The sequence below is a fragment of the Dendrobates tinctorius genome, unplaced genomic scaffold (assembly GCF_039654945.1).
Source record: "Dendrobates tinctorius isolate UK_male_01 unplaced genomic scaffold, ASM3965494v1 ptg000041l, whole genome shotgun sequence".
Classification (NCBI taxonomy): domain Eukaryota; kingdom Metazoa; phylum Chordata; class Amphibia; order Anura; family Dendrobatidae; genus Dendrobates; species Dendrobates tinctorius.
The window spans coordinates 6170820-6197500 of NW_027361709.1; the positions used below are offsets into that span (position 1 = coordinate 6170820).

Genomic DNA, 26681 nt, shown 5'->3' on the forward strand with positions numbered 1-26681 from the left:
TGTGCACATGTTGGGGAACCAGAGGTGTAACTCCAGGAGTTTGAGGCAGAGCATCCATGTGGGCTGAGAGGTCACACGTAGTTCTGCTGACTACTTGCTTTGAAGAGAAGATGCAAAATATAGTTTGAAGAACACCAGAGAAGAGCTTGTGATGCTTAAAGCAGGCAAAGGGTTAATAGGCAGGTCTGGGCCACAAACAGTAGAGAATCAAACAGGAGTTTGCTGAAAAGATAACTACCAGGCGAGAAGACTGAATGGTCGGGCAAACTTTAAAGCACAGGGTAACTGAACACAGAGCTTATTGAATACTCAGACACGCACAGCCGCCTGAGTCTGCCTTAAAAGGTCCAGGGTGATGATGTCACACAAATTCACCAGGCAACTTGAAAACCAGACGTGGACCACAGCAAAGCGATGTGGCCATAAGAAAAGGGAGCAAAACCCGGCCCCGGAGCCAAGACAGGTGAGTAACATATATGACTGTGCTGAAGGAAAAGTAAAAACAAATATGGCTCTTGGAAGAAGGGAAAGAAATAATCAACACTCAAAAATGGAAAATCGCCCTGTTATTGAGGGATAAAATGAGAGCTGATCATTTGTTATATCGCCAGTCGCAGCTTGTTTGGGCAGGACATCTGCCGGTGTAGATTGACCTCTATGTACAAGTATTTAGAAGAAATTCTACAGAATAACTTACACCATTCACTTCCTCTTTCATAAGCCACAGACAAAAGGTTGTAGAAGTCTTGTAGGAAATAATAATCGTAGAACGTTTCACTTTTTACATGAACTTCGGAATCGGTGCAGACTTCTCTGAACATAGATAGACTTGGATGAAGAGCAGCCATCGTGGGCTCATGCACACTATGAGTGAGACCGTGATGGATAAGCAAAGTATTACGTGATTAACCATTTTAAGGCGGCGATGCAGATGGATGAATGTTGAGTAAACCTGATCATTTCAGGGGGAACAGCCATCCATCTGATGTGTGTGGGGTACCCCAACCTTCAGGAGAAGACACCATGTGCATGTTGGATTTCAACAATCCCAAATTTTTGCTCTGAGGCATAATAAGCTGCCGCCACAGATGTCTGGCAGCAGCTTTTTCCCACTTTCCTCATGGAGAACTCATATTGAGCCCAACATGTTTTTGTGTGTGTGTATGTGAGGGAAAAAGAAGAAACATCAAAGCTATTCAAGAGGACCACCTCTAGTGTATGTGCACGCAGAGTTTTAATCGGAGTCTCTTATAGCAGATCCTCTCCAAAAAAAAAAAGATGAAAACTTGGTTGCTATTCATTTCTAATATAAAGCAAATTGCTGGGCATAGGTTTCAGGTATTTTTTTTAGCATTTTCTTCCATTTCAGGTTTTAAAAAATGTCTGGTTGGGGAAAAAAGAAAGTACCAACACTCCAAACTAGGCACTGTCCAATCAAAAAGTTGGGAAAAATAAGCTTATGGTTAAAAACTGCTTAAAAAAGTCAGAAAATGGAAAACTCCTGAAAATAAAAGTCCTCAAAGAAGAAGCACTTCTAGAAGCAGTTATCACTAGATTTTGTCAGCCTCAAAAATAAACCTCATTGTGCCACCTGTAGTCGACGCCACGTCTCACAATGAGCAGGGAGTGGCGGCCAAGCTAAAAAAACTACCGAAACGGACGGTTACCTACCTTCCATATTTGCAGAAATATGATGAAATCCAGCTACTTTGGGGTCCATTGGGACCCCACATGACTAATGGCCTTTATGGCTATTGACTGGACCTCCACCAAACACTAGAAGTTCCCAGGCAGAGACGCGAAAATGTTTCTATGGTCACCATTAAGGCAATAAAATTTTGGAAAAACCCCATTATGTGACTGTCAAGGATGGATCCATGTCATTACATACTGAGCAAACCACGCCTGCCCGTCTAAATCCCCAAATCCTGGAAGCACGGAAATAAGGACGACCGCTCCGATTCTAGGCCTGTAGTAAGTTGCAGATACGGCTGCGGTGCCGAAAATCCCATAAATAAGAAATGATTCTTATACGGGTGGAGCTTCAAAGCATTTTCTTCACTGGTTAAAACAAAGGTTCTTACATGAAGCCGAGTCGACGAGATTATTTTTTTTTGCTCATGTGATGGAGCTGTTACTACAGTCGACTATCGGCTTTCAAGTTTGCCTAATTTTGTAGTCCGCCCACTGTCCGCACATAAAACTTTCATTGTGCACAAAAACAAAGTGTCTGTGCTTAATAAACTACCATGCGTCCCCCGCTCCCAAATGGCCGAGACCATGGAGAGACAAATGTGTCATTCTAGAAAAGCTTAAAATTCAGATGTAATAATAATAATAAATATATTTGTTAATTACAATGTAACTTATCACAAACTGTATCCAACTGCAGAGAAGGGTGAGAGGATGTGTATCATTACAGTCATACCAAGAAACCATGGAGACTCCCCCGTCAGCTCCAGCACCGCGTAGCTGCGCTCTACTGCCTGGGCACGATGTTGTCAGCTGCACCTCCCTCCTCTCCGCCTGCCCGGATGCTCTGTCCTAGCTGTCAGGCCGGGCAATTGGCGCCAGTTGATGACAACATCAAGTGAGTCATTTAATCCAAGCCTCGTTGTACTTTTTACACTTTTGGCTATGGCTGGTTTCTGACCGAGCTTTCTCTCGATGTGCTCTTGCTGTTCGCTCACCAACTGCTGACTGCTTTGGATTACATTTTGTGATACACAACCACCAACAATCCAGGACTTTTTTTTGGGGTCGCCAACCTGGGGATTCCCAGTAGTGAAGTCCAGATCATTGTATGGGGAGGGTCCCAAAGATTGCACATCTCAAGGTTTCCCTGCTGCAGTCAGAATGCAGCTTAGAGGGTCCACCGCTTACCACTCCAAGTCGCTTCAAGATAAAAGACCCCAGATCCGGTTGGTCCCATTCTCCTAGGGCAGGTATGCCCAACCTGTAGCTCTGGAACCACAAGTGGCTCGTGGGCCTATGATATGTGGCTTGTGGCCATCTGCCAGCTTGAGCATTAGCATCAGGCCTAGCAAACAGTTATGAAGAGCAGCTCTCCAGATGAAGACTTTGCCGAGAAGAACTCGCAGAAGAGCTGACCTGGATGTGCATGTTCTGGCCTCGGGATCAGAGAGATACTTTAGTTGGTGCTAAACTGGAGATAGGATGATACTGTCGGATAGAAGCTAGAGAAGGTGACTGACGCTCGATATGATCACACGGTAGATGTAAGAATTCCCAATGGTGGTAAGATGTCCATTTTGTGGGGAAGCTTTGACTGGTTCTCCATGCCACTACTGTGTGGGACTTAGGAGCTGAATGTCACTATTCAGGGGAGGACTCGGTTCTGGATGTCACTATTCGGGGGAGGACTCGGTTCTGGATGTCACTATTCGGGGGATGACTCGGTTCTGCATGTCACTATTCGGGGGAGGACTCGGTTCTGGATGTCACTATTAGGGGGTGGACTCGGTTCTGGATATCACTATTCAGGGGAGGACTTGGTTCTGGATGTCACTATTCGGGGAGGACTCGGTTCTGGATGTCACTATTCGGGGGATGACTCGGTTCTGAATGTCACTATTCGGGGGAGGACTCGGTTCTGGATGTCACTATTCGGGGGTGGACTCGGTTCTGGATATCACTATTCGGGGGAGGACTCGGTTCTGGATGTGGCACGGGACCCTCACTCAGACCCGAATTTGGCCCTAAAGGGATGGAAGGTGGAGGACTTCTGCCCTAGGAAGTGAATTTCCACATTGTGCTTCCAGAACATTGAGTGACCTCTCTGTACTGCACAGAAGCTACAGTAGAGGAGCAGGTGTAGTCACCCACCGACTGCATTGTCTGTTGCTGAGAAACATAACTTAATGCTGCAATGAAAGCAAACACAGCATAAGGAGTCATCGGCCACTATGGAGACCTTTGCTGTAGTTTCCAATATTGCGTTTCTTCATGAAATCCTCATGTCTTTTTTCTTTCTTCTAGGGCTTCCTTGACCAGACAGTTCTTTGTACCCAGGGCAGAAAGTCTCAATTCTTTAGTCGGCCATACACATTAGGTGGAAGTCAGCTGAACGATGCTTTGGCCGATCGTCGGCAGAGTCACCCACGGAAACTAACCCGCTCCCGAGCAAGTGCTCATGTGTTCTCTATGAGAAAGCCTCTGACATGTCGGCCAGCAGCGGCTTACCTCCAGGAGAACAATGCGATCCAGTCGACATCTCCCCTGACCATCAGTCGGCTGTCTGCCCCATACATAGACAGTCAGGTGAACCCATCGATATGGGGCGGCTTCAAGACTGAACTTCTCAAGATGGATTATTGTCAACGCAGATAGAAATCCAAACCCATGTGGTAGCTCTGAGCAGCTCCGGCTTATGGCGCCGGCACTCCTATAGAAAGAATGAAGAGCCGCAGTGTTGGTCCTCATGGCATCACAGCAGATCCTTCATTCTGTAGGCTTCTGCTACAATGTGACATGTGACAGTGATTCTCAGTAAAAAAAAAAAAGGGAAAAGCGAGAGTAGCACTTTTCTGAGCGCAGTAGGTGAGTATAGGGGTCAACAAGCCTCTTACCTGCTGAGGATCTGCAGATCGGGCACAACACCATATACAGGTGGGAGCAGCCGACCTGGTCCCTGTACAGGTGGGAGCAGCCGACCTGGTCCCTGTACAGGTGGGAGCAGCCGACCTGGTCCCTTTACAGGTGGGAGCAGCCGACCTGGTCCCTGTACAGGTGGGAGCAGCCGACCTGGTCCCTGTACAGGTGGGAGCAGCCGACCTGGTCCCTGTACAGGTGGGAGCAGCCGACCTGGTCCTTGTACAGGTGGGAATAGCCGACCTGGTCCCTGTACAGGTGGGAGCAGCCGACCTGGTCCCTGTACAACAATCTTCCAGGGAGAGATCCAGCAGAGCAAAATCAGGAGGAGAAAATGGAGGTGACCGGTGCACCTAAAGTGAAAAAAATGGATAATTCACGGGAATGGATAAAAATAAAAATATAAAATTTATTTTAAAAAAACCTATTGCATTTCAGCTGTAGCTAATCTTCCTCAGGGGCTTCTGGTGACACCTGAAGAAGGCTGGGTATGGTTGAAACTCTTTGTTTTTTTTTTAATAAAGTCATATTTATTTATTTTTTAGCAATTCGGGAGAATGATCCTTTTTTTTGGCTTTGGGAGCAGCGGTCAGACTTGCATTGAAGTCTATGACAAGTGACAGAAAATCGAACACATTTGGAAAGATTTGCGTTTCTGCAGGTTACTGTGTGACACCATAAGGAATGATTAGATGCAATGTCGAAACGCGGCATCACGATCTCGGCGCATTCTACAACTGGTGACATTTCCACAGTATGCCGTCTTTTATCCCTGCACCTGGTCTTCCAAAGGTCTTTTCCAGATACTAAAACTATATGTGAGACAATGGCATTGGAAGCATAAGTAGGCGATCATCCGAAGGTGAAACTTTTGCTGTTATCCCATAAAGACAAACCTCCGCTCTAAGTCCTCTTCGGTCCCCTCTACCATACAGATCTGATGGGACAATCCCTTTAAGGGCTTTGATGAGAATCTGCCATCCGTGCGGCCCTATAGATCTCATTGTGTTGCTCAGAGCGGCTGCGATCGGCACAGAACTCTGGGATTAATGATCAGACGCTATCGTCACGTTACAATTATTGGGACGAAGGCCGTGCCCCACAGTCCTCATCTCTGTAGATAAAACTTCAGACAGGGACGTATTTGTCTCTTTTCTGCGGAGTTTGAGCCTACAAAAAAAAAAAAAAAAACCCCTCTAGATCGTGCTCCAATTAAAACAACCCACTAATTTGTCACAATTACAGAGGACAATTAGGGGAACTATGTTCTTTATTCCTTTGTAAATCCTCCAAGTGCCGTGAAAGTAACGGAATGCCGGACAATATAATTGTGCTATGATTAATTAGGCGACCGGCAATTAGCGACGCGCAGGCGGCTTCTGACTCCCAGCGACAAAACTTGCAACATCTTTATTAAGATTTTGGAGAAATGTTTATTTTGCTGAGATTTCTTATATCCAAAATTTTGCACAAAGTTATCTTTATAGTTTTTATTTGTAAATTTTGCAATAATGTTTTATCGTTTAGTGTTTTAGGGGGGTTTGGAGTTAACATCCGTTTTCCATAAGTATTTGATACATCGTATGTGGGATGAATGTATATAATGTGACACCACGGTCAGGATTTTACATCAGTGGGTGTAAGATAAAATAAGGAGCGGGTGATAAATACAGAAGTGGTGACGGGTTTCTATTATACTTTTCCTCCAATTGTTCCTCTTCTGGTTTTGGCTTACAAATACCGTTCTAAAATACTGACCAAATACGGATGGTGTGAACGTGGCCTAACCCAGATAATTTCCTCCTGTGATGGTCACACAGGACAATTCCACTTTGTTTGTACCCATTCACATGTCAGAATTTTCCCCATATGAGATCAGGGTTGATGAAAGTGTGGTCGGAGTCATAAAAAAGATAAGTTTCTCCCCAACTTCGCATATGAAGGTTCATGAAAATCGAGTCGCACTCTGATACCATATGAGTGCAGTCAAATTTTACATGTCCAAATTATTTCTTCTTCTTCCTAGGACCAAGTGTCCTATATATGAAATCTGCATCTCGGCTCCATTATGGAGACCTAGCCAAGCGTCTATTCTGTGTGTATAATAAGAGAAATGTAGATTGGGTCGTTTCATGCAGATGTTCTACATGGGATTCAGGTAAAGACAGCGGAAGTTGGAATCAGGAATGCCAGTCCCATGAATCCTGACAAACTGGTTCCACCTGGAAACGAAATACTGCAGTTGTCTTAGCATGTTTAGTAGTAGGATAGTTCTCTGTAGATCGGTGTGATCTGTGCAATATAAGATAGCACTAGAGCTTAGAGGAGGGATGGTCGAGGGATGGTCGAGGGATGGTTGTTCATATTTTTATAAATTAAATGTTGTGCCATGGACACCAAACCAGATATAATTTTTTAGAACTTTGGTTAGTTGTTCGGATTGTCACAGAATTGTAAATAAACTTGTAAATTTTAATCTTACAATTACTCATTGATCGTCGCATTAAGTCTCTTGGCTTCTTTTCTCTTTTGAAAAGTCAATCATGATTTGCACATAACCTGGCAATGTTGTATACACAGCTAAACCCGGCTCCATGTACTTTCCCCTTCTAAGGCCACCGTCACACGCTCAGTATTTGGTCAGTATTTCATCAGTATTTTACATCAGTATTTGGATTAGTTGGAGATTCATTGGGTCCTTCATTACTGGTATATATAATCCTGTTTACATTTTTTGCTATGCACTTTAGTTCAGATTTATCTGTCTATTCTTACTGCACTTTATGTTCTATATTGTGAGGTTTATATGTTATTTGTATGTATCTTGGCCCCTATGTCCACTATAAAAACGCTATGTTTTATGGTACTATATATCTATTGTTGCTGGTTTCTTTTTTTCTTATTTTTAAAAAGAGTTTAATAAAGTATTTTAATATTTCCATTCCTTTTGATCTGTTTATTTGGAGTTATTCATTTATCTTAGAAGGTTTATCAGTATTTGGAAGCCAAAACCAGGAGCGGGGGACGGGTTTCTATTATACTTTTCCTCTGATCGTTCCGCTCATTATTTTGTCTGACACATCTATATCTGAACTAAACATTTGCCTGATTAAAAAGGTTAGTCTGGATTCCATTCAGCGTTTTCACGCGCTTCAGGACTTTTTTTGTCCAGATCATTGTGTTTAGAGGTTTGGCTTTTTTTTTATTATTTAATAATCTGCAAATTCTCTGGGTTTTGCGTTTAGGCTTTTTTTTTTTTTTTTTACCTTTTGAAGAGTTTTTTTTTTTTACATTATTTTTGGGGAAAAAAAAATACTAGTAACCCATATTACTTAATGGGTGCAGAAAATCCTCATCAAAAAAGGATCATGTGAGTGTAGCCAAAGTGTCTCTATAAGGCTGCGTTCACACAAAGCTTTCAGTGAGTTTTTGATGATTTTCTGCATTAATTAAAATAAGTTTTTCTTTTTGTAAAAAAAAAAAAACTCAGCCTAAGACTTCAAAATGATGAAAAAATGTTAAAAAATACTTTAATCATTCAAAAAAAAAGTGTGAAGGAAGTCTTTCAAGTTCTTACAGGTTTTGCATTTATAGAAAAAGTCAAAAGTTATTCATTTCGAATACTTAATAAAAAAAAATTCCAAATTAAAAAAAGTAGCAAAAATATTTCTATTAGATTTAGCAATAAATCACTCTGGATTATATAATCCACATATATTAAATAAATAAAAATAATATATATAAATATACTTTTTTATATATATATATATTCCAGATATATTAAATAAATATATAATTTTTTTAACTTCTAATATTCAGATTTTACCAGACTGTAAGGAATCGTTTTAGATCTCAATAATTGTGTAAATAAAAAGAAAAAAACAAAATTCCACAAAAAGTTTTTTTTATTATTATTATTATTATTATTCATAATATTCACCTTCATTGAATAGGAGGATAGCATACACTTTTTTTTACAGACAATATTATAAACATGGTTTACAGAATCAACAATAACTTAAGGTCACTAAACAAAAGGTAAAAAAAAAAATAAAAAAAAAAATAAAAAATAAAAATACTGTATCATTTTTATGCGGCTACCGATACAAAATAATTTATTCTGGGCCCCCAGAATGAACTGCAGGCTGGCAAGATATTGCACTTTTACATTTCTTGTATCAGTGATAGAATTTCCCTCCCCCAACCACCAAAAAAAAAAAAAAAAAAAGGTACAAAATAATGTACAGCTTGTACCATGAGCATTAACCCTCGTGCAACCGGGAAATGTTTCCTGGCATCTAAAGAGTTTAAAGAAATTTTAAAAAAGGACCTTCGGGTGCAATCCTACATTTTTATCAATTTTTTTTTTCCATCAACCGTCTTTTTAATATGTGCCTCTATGCCCGCACTCCTATAAGTTGGCCCTAAATTAATCCCTTCCACCCCCCCAAAAAAAAAAAAAAAAAAAAAAAAAAAAAAAGTTGTACGTTGTGTAAATCTTTAAAACTTGAGAATTAATTTCGATACATTTCCTTTTACATCGATGGATTCTGTTTTCTGTAATTTATCCTCCACCCAGCTATGCCCTCAGATTAATATATATACATAATAATGTGATATTAAATCGATAACATTTAGATATTATTTTTCTTTTTTAGATGGGGCAAGCATATGTTACATTTTCTCAATATTATATTAAAACAAGAGGATCAAACTTTTTGCTAAAAGATAGAAACAGGAGGACACACAAAATCATTTTTTTTTTTTTGCATTTTTTTGTTTACGTGTCGTAAATTGGCTTTATGTATAAAAATCGAGAGGTGACGTCTCATCATCGCCCTAAAATAATGGAACAATTATGGGCCAAAGAAAAAAGCCATTCGGAAATGATAAAATACAGATCTAAATATTTCTCTGTTACATTGAAAACATATCTGAATTTGGAAGAAAATCTGGCACGTGCAAACGAGGAATGTCGGGGAGCGAAGCCAATGAGCCTTAAAAATAAAAAGAAATAAAAAGTAAAAAAAAAACAAAAAAAAAAAAAACACACAACAAAAACTCAAGAAATCTAGGACCAGGTGAAATCACTTACAGAGAACCACATAAAACTATTTTTCAATGTTTTGTTTGCCTTCACGGTTGTTTAGTCCCCAAAAATAGAAAGAAAACCTCTTCACCGTCAACCCTCCAGCACCAGAAGGGTTAAGTCCAGGTCAAAGATGTCCAACATGGTCAAATAAAAAGCTCACAAAAAAAAACAAAAAGAACAGATGATTCCCAAAAGACCAGGGGGCAAAGACGGGATTGAGAAGAAAAAAAAAAATTCCAGGAGCAAAAAATAAATATTTGGTGTTTTTTTTAAATTAAGCCTTTAATTTTTTAATTTTTTTTTTTTTTTAATTTTTGTTCTCTCTATATAAAAAAGGTGTCCAATTAACAAGTCTGTTGTATAAATCCAGCATCAACTACCACCGGGTTTCTTTTTTTCTTTTCCACCCACAAGAGACGTTTAATGTATTTACAATATTCACAGTAATTTAGAAACAAGGAGAAAAGTAACGAGATAAGATCTCACGATGTCCATCTTATTACCTTCACTGCGGGTTGGTCGGCGAGTGGAAAAAAAAAACAGATTATTCCTATTTCCAGTCCGGAGGGAGGGAGGAGGAAAGTGCTTATCTGGTCCCACCATGGAGTCCTGTTCAAGTCCAATGTGAACGCCTAGACGAGGTGCAGGCCAACTCCACATTGTCTTCTCGGAGGTCTCCGGGCGCCAACCCAAGGCGATGCCCACGTGCGCTTTACAGTCTCTGTAGGAATTATATTTATCCCATTGCCGTTACCATGCTGGATGGGTGTGGGTGCCCAAAGGACAAACTGGAGGAAGGGTGGATGGGTGTCGGTGTCTGCAATATGTGGCCGGAGTGGCTGAACGGAGGCAAGTGCCCCATCGGAGCCATGTGGCCGGCCAGGGCCGCGGCGCTGAAAGGGGAGGTCTTCTCTTGCATACACTTGGAAAGTTCCTCAAAACAGTCTGAGCCTTTCTTGTTTTTCTTGGACTTGTTGGACATTTTCCTATTCCTGGTCTGAATTCCTTCCTTTTTCATGGTCAGGGGCCGATTCACCTGTAATAAAATACAAGAAACATCAGATTCGGGTCTAATCTAAACCATGTACAATACCTTCTGCGCTCCGACGGAAGAGATGTGCCAGGTTAATGCGATTTCCTTGAGAATTAAGCCATCTCTTCTATCAAGAGGGACACAGATGGTTTTTATTTTTTAAAAAATTAATTTTGCTAAGTCTGGCCAAAGTAAAGAAAAAAAAAAAAGGTAGCCCTTTCTCAATGGCACCGGCGCATCATGGCTGGAGATACAAGTCCGTAATGTCGCCGGTGCCCAATTTAGTTACTGACGACTTTGGTAAAAAAAATTTGGACGAATCGGAACATCAAATTGTAGGAAAATGTTCAAGCTTTCTTTCATATTCAATATAAAAACCAGATGATTGCAAAAAAAAAAACCTCCCGACGCGTTTCTGACCCGGCGCCCATTGTTTATATAGCGCCGAAGTACTATGTATAAAGTGACGGGTTCTATTGCACAAAAGTTACAGTTTAAGAAAACATCTAACAAAATGTATCATTTTTGGAATCTTTATTGCAATTTTTGCCCCCTTGTTACTGATCTGAGGGGGTTTGGGACGAGTAGACGTCATTCAGTAGACGAATGGTTAAACCAACATCATCCAGATTAATTCAACAAATTGAAAGAGAAGGGGATGATTGTGCGGCCATTGTCTCGCCGTCTCCCTTTTGGTTTTGCGGGGCTGCGGTAGCCAAGCTGTTGCATTGTTAGGTCACATTGGATGTGGCATTGCTATGCTGCGGGATGAATGATGCATTACCCCGGGGAGAACCTAACAGAAACCAATCTCATTGAATTCCAAGGAAGCCAAGCTCTGCCATAGCGAAAGCCTCATCACCGGGGGCCACTTACATTGTGTAATTTGTAGTACAGTCCGCAGGCGTTACACACCGGGTCTCCATTTGCATTGCGTCGCCATAAGGTCGTGGTCGTCGTTTGACAGTTTGCACAACAGGTCCCCGCTCTCCGAGCTGCTGACTTAAGGGAGAGATCAATACCGGTCAGTATGCGCCACCAGAAGCAGGCAACCTTCAGCATGTTACACCGTCTACAGGCCGATAAAGCAACAACGTATGAAAAAAATCAGAAAAGTTACTAAACTTGACAACACTTGAGACATCAGACGTCCTTTTTTTCCCCCCTTGAACCATTCCATCATTGTGGTTGATCAGATTTTCAGTGTTTGGTCCGTGTGTCAGTTTTTACCATCAGTATGAAAAGTAATTCCTCCCCATGAAACAGTTAGGCCTCAGATGTCGCTAATCACTTGTTCTAGCCGAGATGGTCACTGGTAAAACACATACGTTCTCAATAAATCCCGATCGAGCCAACTCTCCTTGCTATTCCTTCCCCAAATCCCTTCACTGGCCACCAATTCCCCAGTGTATCCACTTCAGACTACTAACACTGACCTACAAAGTCATCCAAAATCTGTCTCCTCCATATATCTCTGAACTAACCTGCCGATATTTTCCCCCATACAACCTCCAATCCTGCCAAGACCTCCTCTCCTCCACATTCATCCTTTCTTCACTCAATCACCTCCAAGACTTCTCCCAAGTGTTCCCCATCCTCGAATTCTGTGCCCCAACACGTCCAATTATCTGACACATATGGAACTTTTAGATGGAACCTGAAAACATCTTCAAGAAAGCTTACAGACTACACTGACACTGCAGCCGCCTCACCACCACCAGAGCTGCCATCCCCAGAGCTTCTATCTCTACACCCCCGGCGCCACCACCAGAACTACCAACTCAGCACCCCTGGAGCCACCACCAATGCTGCCACCCTCAGAGCATCTATCTATACAACCCCAGGACCACCATCAATGCTGCCACCCTCAGAGCTTCCATCTCGCCAGCCCCAGAGCCACTACCAGAACTGCCACCTCGGTACCCCTGGAGCCACCACCACAGCTGCCACCTCAACCACCAGAGCTGCCACCTCGGCACCCTTGGAGTCACCACCAGAGCTGCCACCTCACCACCACTGGAGACAAAACCAGAGCTGCCACCCCCAGAGCTTCCAACTTGCCATCCTGGTGTCACCACTAGAGCAGCCACCTCCCCACCACTGGAGCCACTACCAGAGCTGTCACCCCCAGAGCTTCCATCTCGCCATCCTCGGAGCCACCACCAGAGCTGCCACCTTGGCTCCCCTAGAGCCACCACCAGAGCTACCACCTCACCACCACCAGAGCTGCCACCTCACCACCTCGGAGCCAGCACAACCCCTTGACCTACTGGCTTTCATTATAATGTAGACTAAGCCCACAAGGGCAGAGCCCTCTCCCCTCTGTACCCTTCTGTTATTAGTTTGTTCCCGAATATATTTTTTTCCAATGTCCAGATACATGGAATCGATGGTGCTTTAAAAATAAAGCCTATGGTGATATTAATGTCTTTTTGCAGATCATCTGTCTAGAAAAACATCAAAGCAACAAGTCCATTTTTGTTCAGTACAGCAATACCAGCAGAAGTCTATGGATCCATGAAAATTGCGGTCAGAAATGGGGCGGCGTCAGTGTGCAGCCCGCGTACTGTGCGTAACTAGCATTGCAATAGATTGAAAAATTAAAAACGTTTCCATACGAGAAAATCACTGATGGTTATAACTGACACTGGTCATCCACTGATGAAACTCAATGTGTTTTTGCATATGTGAAAAGTTAGACAAATAAATGAGGTCTAAATAGAGAAAAACAGACACGTGAACAGCCGCGTAGCCCGTAAGGCTACATTCCCATGATGAGGTTTTGGTGCAGTTTTTTAAGCTGCGTATTTACGGAAAAAAATGCAAGTAACCTATTCTACATACGAGCCGCAGAAAATCTGCAACATCAAAAAACGCAAATACTCATGAGTGTAGCCAATGGGAACATGTCCTATCCTGGGAAAACATGGATATAACATGTACCTGCAATATTGAGAATATATAGAATATATACACGCAAATACAGTATATTTCTCCAAGTGCGTTTATTATCAAAATGTCAAAAATACAATAAAAATAAATAAAAACTAAACAATATCAGGTTCAATCATCTGATGCGTTTTTAATTCACTGCATTTTATTAATTCCCTCCCCCCCCCCCCCCCCCGAATAATTTGTTTTTTCAAGCTTCTTAACATTGCTGCCACCGGGGATTTGATTATTCTAAGCTTGAAAGTCAATTAGGCAGAGAAGAGCTAATGTTTGAGGTGACTCAAAGGAATTCCCCCTTCTCGGAGTAACAGGATGACTTAGAGGTCAGAGTGAAGTATTCACTGGCACTTCAGGAGTTAATATTTTGGGAATTTTTTTTAATTTTTTTTTTTTTTTTTTGCTCGTTCCCCCTTAAGTCTTTCCAAGAAAACACATAACATTTATTATTATTAACCTCAGAGGCATTATTTGTAAAGTATTGGACATTTCAAAACAGCCCGGCCGGCCTCGCCTAGAGGGTAAAAAAAAACTCTAAACTTTTTATTTTATGTCCGGAAACAGAGAGTGGAGGTTTCCTTATCAGCACAATGCAGATATCCGGATAGGAAGCTTCCAGCATGAGCTCACATAGGGCCCTGTACAACAAAGGCAAAGTTCCCAAACACAAAGTGGAGAGGTGACTCCATGGAAAAAAAGAAAGAAAATGTAGGAGAGAAAGAGGGGGAAGAAAGTCACCGTGCTCCAGACTGCACCAGAGCAGCGCCTCCATGCCCAGCACAGACATACAGCCAGGGTGTTCCCCTGATTTATGGGGCTGATAAGGGGACTGGTTGGGCAGAGCAAAGGGAGCAGTCACTGCATTGTTCCCAGGCTCCTGGGGAACAGCAAGGGCCTGTGCACACCTTGCAGATTTGTCACAAAACCTAGAGAGTCCTCTCCTCCTGTACTTGTTGTCTTACACATGTTTATTATACTTTGTCTATGTCCCCTTTTCACATGTAAAGCGCCATGGAATAAATGGCGCTATATAAATGTATAATAATAATAGGTTTTCTGATGTCAGCAAAGTGAATGAGAATCTTGAAGTCTCGTGCACACATTGCTTATTTTTGACTTGCAGATTTAAAAATCAGCAGGATGTCAATTTTCAGCAAATCTGCACCGAAAACACACAATAAATCTATTTTATGCAACGTTTTTCATGCAAAGAGTTAAAGACGCTTCTGCATCTAATACTGAACATATTGCACAGTCACTGAGAATTTCTGCACCAAAAACTCATACAAAAAAAAAAAAAGATCAAGTATGCGCCTATTTTAAGCAGTGTTTAATGAGTTTTGCGCATTTTTAAAAAAATGTAAGTGTCATCATTTATTTAATGGCATCAGAAATGGTGCAGAAAATCCGCATCATCAAAAAAAGCTGGTGGGAACGTAGACTAAAGAAACGGAAAAATCTGCACCAAAAAAAGCATGGAAAAACACCTATTTTATGCAGCTTTTTCCTGCCAAGAAAGTTCTGCACCAACCAAGTCCCAAACTAGCTGTGACCTCATCCTGGAACTTTAGCTCCAGTCAATGACACTAGTGTAACAGGATCAATATTCCATGATTGCGACTGACTGCAGCGGTCAGGACTGGCGGCAGCGGTGCCTTCTCTGAGGTCAGGCTTGATCATACACACATCATATATACACCCCCAGAGTATTGGAGAAGCTTTATAATGAAGACGATGTCCACACAAGGGATCCAGAAGGAATCCATTGGCAAGAAAGTTGTGTCCACTCCAAAAAATAAAAAAAAAAATAAAAAAAACGATCCAGTTGAAACATTTAAGTCTATGGAAAACGGATCAGTTAGCCATCAGTTTCTCCCATTTGAGAAGGATCCGTTTTTTTGTTTACTGGATCAGTTTCAATAGAGGATTACTCTGAAGTTCACACGTGGAGCACTAGATGCTAATTATTCATTTTTTTTCCCACCAACAGGAAGCCATTAAAAGTGGATCCTTTTCATATAGGAAGAAAAACAGAAGGATGATTTAATTAATCTGTTTTCCATAGACCTCACTGTTACAAAAATATAAAAAAAAAAACAAAACATCCAGTTGAAATAGTTTTTAGCTGGACAAAAAAAAAAGTTGCGTCTGCAAAACTTTGTTAACGGATTACTGCTGGATCCGTTCTAACATCAATACTCGACATGTGAACATCAAAGCAACAACAGAAAAGAAAAACGGATCCAGCTGAAATCAGTTTAACATTGAAGTCTACGGAAAACTGATCCGTCAGTTCATTTTCAAATAATAATAATAATAATAATAATAATAATCTTTATTTATATAGCGCCAACATATTCCGCAGCGCTTTACAGTTTTAACAGTTTCAAGCCCAACAGTCATAAGTAGCAACGTTAACAATACAATGATAAAGCGATTTTTATTTCTATAATTTTGCTTTAATTTATTTTTATCCATCGGTGAAAAAACACTGATGTTAAAAAGCGCACGCAGAGGACGCACTGACGCTAAATAAGTATTTTTACATAAGTGTGAATTAAGCCAAAAAAATTCGACCTAAACATTGTAAAAAAAAAATATAAAAAAATCACAAGCCAATAAATGCATGTGTAAATATAAATTAGTATCCATACATCTAACATAGCAATATAGCAGGATATTAAATATATAATATAATACGTTAGTGTGAGCTGTAACCTGGGACCTCACACAAGACCTCCTAGCTTCCTATGGTGATGAGAGTTGTAGTTCTGACTTTCGCTGGCACAGCTCACCCTCCCCTCCTCCCTGCCCAGCGCTCAGTCACCTACCAGTCTCCTCTTGGGTTTAATGAGCGGTCTATTCTGACCATTCATTTTGTGGTAGAGGCCGCAGGCGTTGCACAGATAGTGGCCGGTGCCGTCCCTCCTCCACAGCGGCGTGGCCGTGGCTCCACAGTTCACACACTCTCTCCCTTCTAAATGGAAACACGAAGAAACCGGATTTCTTTCTTTAAAAACAAATTCACAATATTTTTGCACTGATCTCCAGACACAAATCAGAAAAAAAAAACAAACAGCAACAACAGTAAAGATTGCACAGCAATGATTCATTATTATTACACCCCCAGAAATGCAGAAACACCTGATTACACCCCCAGAAATGCAGAAACAAATATATCCAATGCAGCAAGGAAAAATCTATCACTTATTCCTGCAAATATGTATCGGGTCTCCAAGTAGAAACCCCGACTACTGCTAATAGACGTAGTCGGAAGTAACAATATTTATCTTATGGCTTCTTATTTGTAAACAACGATAATTCTATCATTAATAAACATACGATAATTCTCTCATTAACCTATACGATCATTCTATCATTAATAAACATATGATAATTCTATCATTAATAAACATACAATCATTCTATCATTAACCTATACGATCATTCTATCATTAATAAACATAACATTCGATAAGCCCATAATTAATAAACATAAGATACAATAATTCTATCATTATATAATCTGTAGAATTAATAACAAAAGATGCATTGCAAGGTAATGAGATTTAATTATACTATTTCATCAATTTTATGCCAAAAAAAATTATATAAAAAAAAGTAGAAGTCCATAAAATAATCAAATAAATTCTTTTTTTTTGCATGTAAAGACCATAATAGAGAAATCAACATTTTTTACAGGTAAAAAAATAAAATATATAGAAAAAGTCCATTAAGTAAGGAATAGAGATGTTGCCTTAAAACAAATGCTAGGGAAAAGCGTCTCCAGTGAGCAGGAAGCAGGATTCGTCCCTTAGGTTTTATATTTCCAAATTCTATATTTTTCTGACCTTTTTTTTAACATTTGGATGCTAATTTAGTGCAGCTACTAACAGTGTGTGACAGCTAAACAAAAACAAGTGCTGTCAGAGGGGAAGATAAAATAATGTTGTAGCTGAAGCTTCAGAAATGACCTATTCATATAGTAGAACAATAATAATAGAACACAACAGTCGCTGCATCTGCACACAGCTCTATTCGTTCTGATGAAGATTGCTCCGGTCATTAACGAGCGGTTGATGATCGTCAGCAGCTACTTATGTCCCATCCTAGAAATCTCTGCAGACTTTATGGATTAATTCAACAACATCTTTTCCTGCATTTGCCATAATTGTCGGGGATTTACTACAATGGTTAAATAATGGCTTTTTACGTCTATAACAGGTCTCCTGTTTTCTATTCTATGTGTGGAATATTACACAGCACAATCTATAGTAGAATTATCCATTTTGCTTTTATTTCTGTTTGCTGTTAATTCTAGATTTGAAGGATTCTTCTGTATTGGTGACTCCTGCCTTTTGTGCCGACATTGGGCCGCCCGGGATATTCGTCACCTACAGAGGGTCATAGTAAAGTCACTTTCCCCCATGAGCCCAGTGCGGAGCCAGGGTCGCCCCCCGAGCTGCCCCCTGAAGGCTCTGCCGCCCACCTATTATCCCTGCCAGGTTTTACTGATCGGCTCCTGCGCAGAGTCCCAGTAGGAATATACTTTACACATCACAATTTATACATTTTCTGCACATTTCCCCATTTACATGGGTAACAGCTGTGCCCTATGGAAGGGAATTATCGGACTTTTTGAAAAGTGATTTTTTTTTCGCCTCTGAAACATTTTTATTCTTTGCGTTTCCTTTTTTAATGTCTGGAGGAAATCGTTCCTGTTTTGTATATAGGATCTATAGTTGATCTCCTCTCTGGGGGTTATTTGTATATAGGATCTATGGGTGATCTCATCTCTGGGGATTATTTTGTACATGGGATCTACTATAGGTGATCTCATCTCTGGGGGTTATTTTGTATCTAGGATCTATGGGTGATCTCATCTCTGGGGATTATTTTGTATACAGGATCTATAGGTGATCTCATCTCTGGGGGTTATTTGTATATAGGATCTATAGTTGATCTCCTCTCTGGGGGTTATTTGTATATAGGATCTATGGGTGATCTCATCACTGGGGATTATTTTGTATCTAGGATCTATGGGTGATCTCATCTCTGGGGGTTATTTTGTATCTAGGATCTATGGGTGATCTCATCTTGGGGGGATTATTTTGTATATAGGATCTATAGGTGATCTCATCTCTGGGGGTTATTTTGTACACAGGATCTATAGGTGATCTCTCTGGGGATTATTTTGTACACAGGATCTATAGGTGATCTCATCTCTGGGGGTTATTTTGTACACAGGATCTATAGGTGATCTCTCTGGGGATTATTTTGTACATAGGATCTATAGGTGATCTCATCTCTGGGGGTTATTTTGTACACAGGATCTATAGGTGATCTCATCTCTGGGGATTATTTTGTACATGGGATCTACTATAGGTGATCTCATCTCTGGGGGTTATTTTGTACATGGGATCTACTATAGGTGATCTCATCTCTGGGGGTTATTGGTCATTCATTAGCTGATACAGTAATCGGCAGTTTTGGGGTCTCACCTGAACACGATCGGCTCTTGCTCCGCTGTTTGGGGGTGAAGCTGGAGGCCGGGCCTCCCAATAAGCTGCCAGGATGGAAGAGGCTGCTGCTGTAGTCGTGAGCCGCCGGCACATAGGAGGGGTAGGTGGGGATGGGGTGGTGGGTGGAGGGCTGAGCCCCCATGCTCCCCAGGCTGCTCCTCAGGGGGCTTCCTCCCTCCATCTTCATCCCCTCAGACAGGGACATCTGGTACTTGATGCTGTCCTTGTCCTCCACCCTGGAGGCCGGGGAGGCCGCACTGCCCGGGTCCGGGGACACATCCTTGGGAGGGGTCGGGGGGAAACCGAACAGGTGCGGGCTGGAGTGAGCGGCCGATGAGGTCCCCGAGGAGCCCCCGCCGGGGTACAGGGAGCCCCCCGGGGCCGCAGGGTGCAGCGGGGTCTTCGCAAAGGGATTCACAGTCCAGGGGTTGTGGTGATGAGCCGCTGCCAGGGGAGACTTGCCGCCGTCCAGCCAGGGCAGAGCCGGGCTGTGCAGGATGTGAGGCCGGCACATCTGACTGCCGGTGAGGCGAGCTGCGGGCAGAAGACACCGGCAATTACCACAGTGATTCCCGACTGCGAAACATCCCCATCTGCAGCCCCCAACATACCACCCAGACCCCCAACATGCCATCCAGACCCCCAACATACCACCCAGACCCCCAACATACCACCCAGACCCCCAACATACCATCCAGACCCCCAACATGCCACCCAGACCCCCAACATGCCATCCAGACCCCCAACATGCCATCCAGACCCCCAACATGCCATCCAGACCCCCAACATGCCCCCAACATGCCATCCAGACCCCCAACATGCCATCCAGACCCCCAACATGCCATCCAGACCCCCAACATGCCACCCAGATCCCCCAACATACCACCCAGACCCCCAACATGCCACCCAGACCCCCAACATGCCACCCAGACCCCCAACATACCACCCAGACCCCCAACATGCCATCCAGACCCCCAACATACCACCCAGACCCCCAACATACCACCCAGATCCCCCAATATAGCAGCCAGACCCCCAACATGCCACCCAGACCCCCAACATACCACCCAGACCCCCAACATGCCACCCAGACCCCCAACATACCATCCAGATCCCCCAACATACCACCCAGACCCCCCAATATAGCAGCCAGACCCCCAACATAGCAGCCAGATCCCCAACATACCACCCAAACCCCCCAATATAGCAGCCAGACCCCCCAACATACCAGCCAGACCCCCCAATATAGCAGCCAGACCCCCCAATATAGCAGCCAGACCCCCCAATATAGCAGCCAGACCCCCCAATATACCACCCAGACCCCCCAATATACCACCCAGACCCCCAACATACCACCCAGACCCCCCAATATAGCAGCCAGACCCCCCAATATACCATCCAGACCCCCCAACATACCATCCAGACCCCCAATATACCACACCGACATCCCCCCCCAATATGCCACCCAGACCGTCTCCAGCATCACGTACACACTTTCATCCCTCTTCTACCTATGGCACAGACTCATCTTCAATCTACAAGATTAATAAGTCTGAGAATGTCCGCACAGTTCACACCTGCATATCATGCAAATAACGCACCGCAGCAACCAAACAAATAGTACATAAAGCAAGAGCTAAAACTATAAAAAAAAATGCAAAATTCTGCAGAAATTGTTGGGACCATCAATGTAATTATTATAAGAAGTTGTGCATAGAGCAGGAATCTCTGACTCTTCCCGGGATGAGGGTCACATCCATAGATAAGACCCCCTAATCTCACATAGCCCCGCGCTTGTTATTTGGGGGGGGGGATTAGCCTTGTGTTATTTATGCAAATTGATAATTTAATAAATAATATACATGCATAATAAAAAGAACTAAATACCAAAAAATAATAAAACCGTATAATAAAATACTGAAATAAAAAAAAACTAAAATACCAAAATATAAATTCTGGGAATATAAATAATATTAGCAAGTTTGTCCAATAAACTAAAGTGAGCTCCTGTGTGGTCAGTGGCAAATAAGGGGTTACAGAAGATGGCAGCCAGTGGAGAGGGACGTGTGACAGATCGCGCTCAGGGTCCCCATCGCAGGAGCCCATTCACACCGTGCGGCTCTCACGTACCGTGCGCCTGGCTGTAGGACACCCGCGCCCGGGCAGAGTTGGCGTAGTAGGGATTTCCCTGGGAATCCAGATGGTTGAAGAAGACATCGACCTCATCGGGGGGCAGCAGCTGGGTGGGCTCCATGTAGTTGTGTGCCAGGCCCGGGTGGTGGCTCTCGGGGTGCTGCCCGTTCAGCACGGCATGGTGGGCCATCCAGCGGGGCTGGTCGGGGGCCACTTCCATCATTGCTCCCAATGTGGCCCCGGTCCCTGCACACTGGGGACTGAAGGGGGAATCCACGCGTGTTTCTTACAAGAAGAAGAAGCGGGGTCACCTGTGGAGAGTGCAGAAGACGTGAAAGTCAGCCTCTCCCCCAATGTCACCGAGCGCCCAACCCCAGGCGGCGGCAGGAAAGCCCCAGAGCCAGAGAGGGAGGACAGCACCAACAGCAGAGGAGGGAAAGCAGCAGAGCAGAGAGGGCAGACATGGCCAGAGAGGGAGGACAGCACCAACAGCAGAGGAAGGAAAGCAGCAAAGCAGAGAGGGCAGACATGGCCAGAGAGGGAGGACAGCACTAGAAGTAGTGACACAAGAGCACAGGAGAGGGATACATTGTATTCTGCGAGGACTGGAAGCCTGGAATGTCACGGTGCATACATTGTATTAAGGAGCGTCTGCAGCGCTCTCTGTTCCCTCTCTGAGTGTCTGCAGCGCTCTCTGTTCCCTCTCTGAGTGTCTGCAGCGCTCTCTGTTCCCTCTCTGAGTGTCTGCAGCGCTCTCTGTTCCCTCTCTGAGTGTCTGCAGCGCTCTCTGTTCCCTCTCTGAGTGTCTGCAGCGCTCTCTGTTCCCTCTCTGAGTGTCTGCAGCGCTCTCTGTTCCCTCTCTGAGTGTCTGCAGCGCTCTCTGTTTGCTCTCTGATTGTCTGCAGCGCTCTCTGTTCCCTCTCTGAGTGTCTGCAGCGCTCTCTGTTCCCTCTCTGAGTGTCTGCAGCGCTCTCTGTTCCCTCTCTGAGTGTCTGCAGCGCTCTCTGTTCCCTCTCTGAGTGTCTGCAGCGCTCTCTGTTTGCTCTCTGATTGTCTGCAGCGCTCTCTGTTCCCTCTCTGAGTGTCTGCAGCGGTCTCGGTTATCAGCCCAGCAGGGGAAGAGGAAAAGTTCCAGAAAAGTGACTTACAGCAGAAAGTGAGCAGCGCCCGGCGCTATTGTGAGGGCAGCCGCTCCGCTCCCGGCCTCCCCTGTACCATCCCGCAGCCTCCGCTCTCAGCCCTGGCGCCAGCTGGACTCCCCTCACTATACCGCGGCTCCCAGGCTCGCACCGCTAATAACCCGCGACCAGCCAATCACAGCGCGCAGCCGCTCAGCCCGCCGCTCCCATTGGTCACTCCCCTGAAAAGCCACATTCCCTAATTCACTCCAAACATCTAAAGACCCCGAGGGGGGGGGGGGGGGTCATTAGTGACCTAATGGGAGGGGTGGGCTGCACCATCTACATACTGGACAATGGCTGCACCTCCGCCCATCACTCATCATCAAGGCTATCATACATGGATGGATAGATAATAGATAGATAGATAGATAGATAGATAGATAGATAGATAGATAGATAGATAGATAGATAAAAACTGAATATAAGAAGATGATTGATACATCTATCTATTATCTATCTATCTATCTATTATCTATCTATCTATCTATCTATCTATTATCTATTATCTATCTATTATCTATCTATTATCTATTATCTATTATCTATCTACACACATACACATGCTGTACACACTTAGCTATTGAACCAAACAAAAGTTAGCAAAGAAAACCCTTTACATTTCCAATTATAACATTTATTTGTTAAGTCTTAATATTATTTTTTTAATTAACTCCCAATGGCGCCTGATGGCGATGTCACCTCTCCAGATATAAGGTCACATGATACTTTTCTATATAAATAAAACTAATAGAATAGATATAGATAATTAAATGTTAATAACTGGATAGTCTAATTAAGTTGAAATGGAGTGATGGAGAGATAATACGATAGATAGATAATAGATAGACAGATAGATAGATAATAGATAGACAGATAGAGAGATAGACAGATAGATAGATAATAGATAGATAGATAGATAGATAGATAGATAATAGATAGACAGATAGATAGATAATAGATAGACAGATAGATAGATAATAGATAGACAGATAGAGAGATAGATAGATAGATAATAGATAGACAGATAGATAGATAATAGATAGACAGATAGATAGATAATAGATAGACAGATAGAGAGATAGATAGATAGATAGATAATAGATAGACAGATAGATAGATAATAGATAGACAGATAGAGAGATAGATAGATAGATAGATAATAGATAGATAGATAGATAGATAATAGATAGACAGATAGATAGATAATAGATAGACAGATAGATAGATAATAGATAGACAGATAGAGAGATAGATAGATAGATAATAGATAGACAGATAGATAGATAATAGATAGACAGATAGATAGATAATAGATAGACAGATAGAGAGATAGACAGATAGATAGATAGATGATAGATAGATTGATAGATAGAGAGATAGATAATAGATAGATAATAGATAGACAGATAGAGAGATAATAGATAGACAGATAGAGAGATAGATAGATAGATAATAGATAGACAGATAGATAGATAATAGATAGACAGATAGATAGATAGATGATAGATAGATTGATAGATAGAGAGATAGATAGATAATAGTAATTCTTTCCATGCAGTCACATTTCTCCAACATCATCTCCTTGTTTTCGCCGCTGCCCCCAGACCCAGAGATATATCAGGTACAGAGTCTGTAGATTGGGGTCTGCCGGCCCCACGCCTGATATTGGGGGCTCAGTGGGTACATGGGGGGGTGCAGGTGATGGGGCTGCCAGTGACAGTGACAGGTAGTAAAATAACCAACACAATCATCCGATCAGAGGCGGCACAAACCCCGCACACAGCGGCGCAGATGGAGGCTCTGTATCCTCTACGACTCCTTTATTCCTCCTCGTTTTCTCCTTTATTCCTCCTCGTTTTCTCCTTTATTCCTCCTCTTTTTCTCCTTCATTCCTCCCACCACAAACACAACAACTAATTAAAGCAAAACAAGTTCAATCACACAGTAAACCGGACTAGTCAGTTTTTTTGCTGTTGTTTTTGTTGTTTCTTTTCCTGCCAAACAGGTCGTGAACGGGTTAATGCTAATAGTGTTTTGCATTTTGGGGTGATGCTCTCTGCAGGGCGTTGTACGGGCTGGGGGGATATGGAGACAGGGGCACTTACTCACTGAGTCACTGAGAGTCACTGAGCCAGGATTGGACCCTTTGTTTTCTTTGTGTGTTGGGGGGGGGATTTAAAGGGCTGATAGTTAGTAATTAGGTAATAGGGGGCTGGCTTTGGGCTTTGGGCTTTGGGCTTTGATGCTGGGTCCCTGCTCCTGCTGCAGCCATCCAGACGCCGGATCCCCGACGTCACAGCTGCGGCCAAAAGTGCAAGGAAATGAAGGGTTTTTTCCACATTTTAATCAAATTCTAATCAGCCAGAGGCTAAAAGTGGGAAATGAATATTAGTGATGATGATGAGCATTATAGTTGTTGGTAGTAGCGCAGAGTGGAGGCCAAGCTGTAGCGCAGAGAGGAGGCCAAGCTGTAGCGCAGAGTGGAGGCCAAGCTGTAGCGCAGAGTGGAGGCCAAGCTGTAGCGCAGAGTGGAGGCCAAGCTGTAGCGCAGAGAGGAGGCCAAGCTGTAGCGCAGAGTGGAGGCCAAGCTGTAGCGCAGAGAGGAGGCCAAGCTGTAGCGCAGAGTGGAGGCCAAGCTGTAGCGCAGAGTGGAGGAAAGCTGTAGCGCAGAGAGGAGGCCAAGCTGTAGCGCAGAGTGGAGGCCAAGCTGTAGCGGAGAGTGGAGGCTAAGCTGTAGCGCAGAGTGGAGGCCAAGCTGTAGCGCAGAGTGGAGGCCAAGCTGTAGCGCAGAGAGGAGGCCAAGCTGTTGCGGAGAGTGGAGGCCAAGCTGTAGCGCAGAGTGGAGGCCAAGCTGTAGCGCAGAGTGGAGGCCAAGCTGTAGCGCAGAGTGGAGGCCCAGCTGTAGCGCAGAGAGGAGGCCAAGCTGTAGCGCAGAGTGGAGGCCAAGCTGTAGCGCAGAGTGGAGGCCAAGCTGTAGCGCAGAGTGGAGGCCCAGCTGTAGCGCAGAGAGGAGGCCAAGCTGTAGCGCAGAGTGGAGGCCAAGCTGTAGCGCAGAGTGGAGGCCAAGCTGTAGCGCAGAGTGGAGGCCAAGCTGTAGCGCAGAGTGGAGGCCAAGCTGTAGCGCAGAGTGGAGGCCAAGCTGCAGCGCAGAGAGGAGGCCAAGCTGTAGCGCAGAGTGGAGGCCCAGCTGTAGCGCAGAGAGGAGGCCAAGCTGTAGCGCAGAGTGGAGGCCAAGCTGTAGCGCAGAGTGGAGGCCAAGCTGTAGCGCAGAGTGGAGGCCAAGCTGTAGCGCAGAGTGGAGGCCAAGCTGCAGCGCAGAGAGGAGGCCAAGCTGTAGCGCAGAGTGGAGGCCAAGCTGTAGCGCAGAGTGGAGGCCAAGCTGCAGCGCAGAGAGGAGGCCAAGCTGTAGCGCAGAGTGGAGGCCAAGCTGTAGCGCAGAGAGGAGGCCAAGCTGTAGCGCAGAGTGGAGGCCAAGCTGTAGCGCAGAGTGGAGGCCAAGCTGTAGCGCAGATTGGAGGCCAAGCTGTAGCGCAGAGTGTAGGCCAAGCTGTAGCGCAGAGTGGAGGCCAAGCTGTAGCGCAGAGTGGAGGCCCAGCTGTAGCGCAGATTGGAGGCCAAGCTGTAGCGCAGAGTGTAGGCCAAGCTGTAGCGCAGAGTGGAGGCCCAGCTGTAGCGCAGATTGGAGGCCAAGCTGTAGCGCAGAGTGGAGGCCAAGCTGCAGCGCAGAGAGGAGGCCAAGCTGTAGCGCAGAGTGGAGGCCAAGCTGTAGCGCAGAGTGGAGGCCAAGCTGCAGCGCAGAGAGGAGGCCAAGCTGTAGCGCAGAGTGTAGGCCAAGCTGTAGCGCAGAGTGGAGGCCAAGCTGTAGCGCAGATTGGAGGCCAAGCTGTAGCGCAGAGTGGAGGCCAAGCTGTCTCAGCCCCTCTCTGACCCCAGGATGTTGCACTGCTGTGATCTGCTCTCCCCATTGTAAATCTTTCCCTCTGCACATTGTAGGAACATGATACAAAGTATCCAGGGCAGAGTCATAACTGTGTGATCTCCTCATTATGACCATCAGTCAGATCCTTCTGGGAGGACCGTCCGGCGCTGCAGAGGTTAACTCCCCATAGAGTCAGGAGGAAATGCAGCGGCAGAAGAGGAGCAGAAGGAGGAGAACCGGG

The 26681-nt window shown here is 44.0% G+C and overlaps 1 protein-coding gene across 4 annotated transcripts in view; it reads right to left on the minus strand.

Moving 5' to 3' along the window:
• Nucleotides 1–9353: 9353 nt before the first annotated feature.
• Nucleotides 9354–26681, minus strand: part of GATA2 (GATA binding protein 2) — a 28971-nt gene continuing 11643 nt past the window's right edge. For 2 of the 4 annotated variants that reach the window (XM_073575056.1, XM_073575055.1), the window contains exons 2-6: nt 21338–21651; nt 19187–19741; nt 16517–16695; nt 11613–11738; nt 9354–10739 (exon numbers count right to left, since the gene is read on the minus strand). In XM_073575056.1, the coding sequence (XP_073431157.1) occupies nt 10440–10739; nt 11613–11738; nt 16517–16695; nt 19187–19741; nt 21338–21563 (1386 nt within the window). In that variant the 5' untranslated portion in view covers nt 21564–21651 and the 3' untranslated portion in view covers nt 9354–10439. Of the gene's footprint in view, nt 10740–11612; nt 11739–16516; nt 16696–19186; nt 19742–21337; nt 21652–22488; nt 22621–26681 lie in introns of those variants that run through there. The other 2 variants (XM_073575057.1, XM_073575054.1) reach the window with 2 other exon arrangements.